This window comes from Arachis stenosperma, chromosome 6, assembly GCF_014773155.1.
Source record: "Arachis stenosperma cultivar V10309 chromosome 6, arast.V10309.gnm1.PFL2, whole genome shotgun sequence".
Lineage (NCBI taxonomy): Eukaryota > Viridiplantae > Streptophyta > Magnoliopsida > Fabales > Fabaceae > Arachis > Arachis stenosperma.
In genome coordinates, this window is record NC_080382.1 from 10,121,450 (window position 1) to 10,126,349 (window position 4,900).

At 34.5% G+C, this 4,900-nt stretch overlaps 1 protein-coding gene across 1 annotated transcript; it reads left to right on the top strand.

Annotated features, from left to right (window-relative positions):
* The first annotated feature begins 1,668 nt into the window (after positions 1–1,668).
* On the top strand, positions 1,669–3,699 carry LOC130935834 (probable pectinesterase/pectinesterase inhibitor 41). Its single transcript, XM_057865739.1, has 2 exons — positions 1,669–2,650; positions 2,877–3,699. The coding sequence occupies exons 1-2, from the start codon at positions 1,696–1,698 to the stop codon at positions 3,563–3,565; spliced, it is 1,644 nt and encodes a 547-aa protein (XP_057721722.1). The 5' UTR covers positions 1,669–1,695; the 3' UTR covers positions 3,566–3,699.
* Positions 3,700–4,900: the final 1,201 nt, after the last annotated feature.

Consider the following 4,900-nt stretch of genomic DNA (forward strand, 5'->3'; position numbering starts at 1 on the left):
TTTGAGGGATGAAAATGACTTACGTCTGAACTTTCAAGGACTATTTTGACTAATAGAAAATTTTTTTATATGTCAAGTAACACGTGGCGTGCCACGTGTCACTGACTTGCCACGTGGCGTGTCACGTTATCATGCAACGTGACACTTAATGTGACACGTCATCATCCAATTGACGGAATGACTAATTTGACTAACAGTTTATCTTTCAAGGACTAATTTAATTAAAAAAATCATTCGAGGACGAAAATAAAAATCACGTGATCTTTCAGGGACGAATTTGAGCATTAACTCTATAAATAAATATTATAACACACACTTAAAGCATATTATCAGTTCTATTAATATATTTCATGGACTACTACCAACTTAAATGTTAAAATCTTTTGTAGGTACCTCCAACCTTATAAAAAGTCCACCATCTTCTCTTGTGTATTTAATCTAGTTCATATCCAGAGTAGCTCAACCACAACAATTATTAATATGTGTTTGAAATACTTTTAAAACATTTGTTAAAAAAAAAACTAAAATTTTATTAATAATTATTCTAAAGAGACCAAATAATGATTTCTAACTTTTACAACTTAAAAAAAAAACTTGAATTTGCTTTTAATATGAGTAATGCACTTATGCACATATATTAATAAGAATTATGTTACATATATATTAAAATCAACTACTAAAATTAATCATTAATATAAAATATATATTAAAATATAAATACATATTAAAAATAATCAAACCATATCATTTTTGCATTAATGATTCTAATGTTGGTAAACACGTGTAAGAATTTAACCGAAAAGGACGTTGACATTGTTCTGTTGTTTGTCACACGGTCTTTGAGTTCACACCAAATTATTCTCTTTTCTTCGTTGACAAGAGTAGGTATGCAAAGCTGTGAAAACAACTAGTGAATTATTTGACTCTATTGGTTATTATCGATGATGATCTGTTAGATGATATGTGGATTTGTTTGCTTAGTTTTAGCTTGATGTTCTTTTACTCTGTTGGTTATTGCTTGATCTTTTGTATGTACTTTGCTCTAAGGATTCTGTGTTAAGCTATTTTAATTTTTTGTTTTTTTTTTTAATTATCTTTCCTTGAAGATCATATAACAAAACTACACAATCATTTTCCAAAGCCTTTTCAAATGAATCCGTGTTAATTTCAATCTGTTTTCCTCATTTCCTTGTATTTTGTTCATGTTTCTTTTTGTCTAGTGTTTGCTTGGGACAAACCCCACCGGCGTTGACAGAACCTTAAATTCATATCCATTTGTTATTGGATAAGCTAATAAATCATGCACTACCAAACAACTAATTAATTAATTAATTCTTAATAGCAATCCTAAAAAACTAGCGGGATTCTAATAATAATATTTGCATATATACATGAACGGACGGAAAATTCCAATGCATGTTCATTTTAAACACTTAATCAAATATTTCCCAATATTCGGTTGTAGATATTGTCAACGTTTCATGACAGCCACGACGCCGGCATCTACTTAATTAGGCAAACACACCTACTAATCATTGTAATTAATGACTAATAAGACAAACTCATCGCATGTATAGATAGCTCCCTATATAAGGAACCCAAGTATAGCCCATGAATCTCACCCCAAATATCCATATCCACGTTCATAATTCGCATTATATTCTTCTAGCATTTTCCTTGCTTCGAATTATACCAATGGAATTATCATTATTCAAGAATAATAATAACACATTGTACCCTCTTATTAGAATTTATGTTTTCCTATTTCAGCTTTCTTTGTTTGCATCCTTGTCCATAGCAGCATATAAAAATGGAGCTTATGTTCCAACAGAAACGGTTTGCAACTCCACCATGTACCCTTCTTACTGCAAATCAGTGCTTGCTAATCAACACGGCAATATCTATGACTATTGCCGCGTTTCAGTTAAAAAATCTTTATCGCAATCTAGAAAGTTCTTGAACGCCGTCAACTCTTATCTTCAACAAGGTGGAAATTCTTACTCTCAAACCACAATCCGCGCTCTCCAAGATTGCAAATTCCTCGCCGAACTCAACTTGGAGTTCTTGTCAAACACCCTTGACACGGTTCAAAAAGCCGGTGATGTTCTTCCCGCCGGTGAAGCTGATGATTATCACACAGTGCTCAGTGCCGTTTTGACAAACCAACAAACATGTTTGGGTGGATTGCAAACCACGGCTTCTGATCAGAGAGTCAAAGATGAACTTTCTTCTCTGCTCTCAGAGGATACAAAGCTTAACAGCGTCTCTCTTGCTATGTTCGTTGATGCTTGGATTCCTCAGGAGCAAACTACATCGTGGGAAGAACAAAGTCACGGCCAGCGTGGCAGAAAACTACTAAGCTTGGAAGACATGGAAGACGTTTCTGTGAAAGATATTGTGGTTGTTAGTAAGGATGGAAGTGGAAACTTCACCACTATCAATGAAGCTATAAAGGCTGCACCCAATAACTCTGTTTCTACCGATGGCTATTTCGTCGTCTTCGTCACCGAGGGTGTGTATGAAGAGTACGTATCTATAGACAAGAAGAAGAAGTACTTGATGCTGATTGGAGATGGAATCAATCGGACAGTTATCACTGGTGATCACAATGTTGTTGATGGTTTCACAACATTCAACTCAGCAACATTTGGTACGTAAGATTATTTAAGATTATATATCATAATGGAATATAATACATAGAGAAAACTCAGGTGCATTAGACTTTAAGTGAAATTAATAGTTGAGAGCCGTTAAATAAATCAGTCAAATCATCTAACGATTTTCAGTTATCAACTTCATGTGAAGTCGACTGCACCTGAGTTTCCACCATAATACAGTTAGTTACTTGGTAATTAAGAACTATATGGGTTTTGCAGCTGTGGTGGCGGAAGGATTTGTTGCGGTCAACATAACATTCCGCAACAGTGCGGGACCAAGCAAGCACCAAGCAGTGGCAGTGAGAAATGGAGCAGATTTGTCCACCTTCTATGGCTGCAGCTTTGAAGGTTACCAAGACACTCTGTACACACATTCCATGAGGCAATTCTACCGTGAATGCGATGTTTACGGCACAGTTGACTTTATATTTGGAAATGCAGCGGTTGTTTTACAAAACTGCAACTTATATCCCCGCCTTCCAATGAGTGGACAATTCAATGCCATCACGGCTCAAGGCCGAACCGATCCGAACCAAAACACTGGCATTTCCATACAGAACGCAACCATTAAAGCCGCCGACGATTTGGCTCCGGTGGTTGGTAGTGTGTCAACCTACCTTGGTAGGCCGTGGAAGGAGTATTCAAGGACAATTTATATTCAGAGTTTTATGGATAGTTTGATAGCTCCAGTTGGGTGGAGTAATTGGAATGGAGATTTTGCACTCAGCACTTTGTACTATGCTGAGTACAATAACATGGGACCTGGTTCAAGCACTGCTAATAGAGTGAATTGGCCTGGCTATCATATTATCAATGATATTGATGCAGCTAATTTTACTGTCTCCAAATTCTTGGATGGGGATGCTTGGTTGCCTCCCACTAACGTTCCATTCCAGACATCATTGTAAGATATATATGCTGCAGCTTAACATTATTTGTATATTATGATCATCATAGTGGCCATGTTTATTTGTTTTTGTTGATTAATTATTGTAATTGAATTTTAATTTAATCAGGCTTTTGCTGCGTGCCTATTGTAACACTTTTTTCCCTTAAATAAATTCTTAAATTCTTAATCCTCTGTCACAATATATACCTGCCTCACAAATCTATGTTAAACTCTCTTAGTACCAACTACGGTAGACTCACAACTCAAAATCTAAGACTACATACCGCTTAACAGAAAGATCTTGTCACTGCAATCAACTTTTGATTTAGAAGTTATTACAATGGCTAGCTACTTATTTATAAGGTGTTTGTTTCAGTACGATTATAAATTTATACGGACCGATGTGATAAAAATGTGGACAAATTAAAACATGACATGTAAATTATATTTTCCACGTCAATAATTAATTTTTTTTAAATATATATCATATTAATATTTTTACTAAACAATCCATGTATTAAAAATTTAAAAAATAATTTTTATTTAATGTTACAAAAAGATTTAAATATTTTTTTGTATTGGACAATAATTATCTTAATTCTTTTAATTTAGTCAAAATTCAATTAATTTTAATTTTGTGATTTTAAATCTAAATTAATTTAAAAATTAAAATTAAAATATATTTCATTATTCATATATACTAAAAGATGGGCTCGTTTCTAGTGAATCCTAATCTAATCTCTCCTACCCTCATTCATACTAAAAAAAAAATACATCTGAAAAATTGTTCTTCATCATTGTATACCAGTCTACTAATAAAGAGTAACGGCATCCCTAATCCCTTATTCGAATAGCAGCAATCTATCCTCACTCTCTCCCTTCCTCGTAGCCGTGCTCTCTCTCTCCGTCAGTCTTCACGCAGTAGCAACACGCACTAACAGCCGCCTTCTCATTCTTCGTCGTTCTCCTCTCATTCTGAACCAAAAATAAACTGCAACTGATGCCCGTTTTACTCACCTGGAGGCAGCAATTGATAACCTACAACAATCCAAGAACGCAAACACTTCAACTCATGGTGGTAAATCCTCAAAAACAAAACTATACACAAAAATTAGTGGTCCTATTTGTAGCATCCATGTTGAGTTTTCAAAGTTTGATGGTTCTAATGTTCTTTATTGGTTATTTCATACAAAGCAATTTTTGAGTTCTACCAAACCCCGAAAGATTAAAAGGTAAACTTGACATCCATACATTTTGAAAAAGAGGTGGTCCCCTGATTCTAAATGATGCACAAGACATACCGATTTCATTCTTGGTAATTATTGGTTAGAGCTATTGAATCACAATTCGGTTC

What these genes read in the sequence shown, in the direction of transcription:
- LOC130935834 (XM_057865739.1), top strand. Translation starts at nt 1,696, where the DNA reads ATGGAATTATCATTATTCAAGAATAATAATAACACATTGTACCCTCTT. An exon ending in ATTCAACTCAGCAACATTTG is followed by an intron (nt 2,651 to 2,876) that starts GTACGTAAGATT and finishes TGGGTTTTGCAG; the next exon opens with CTGTGGTGGCGGAAGGATTT.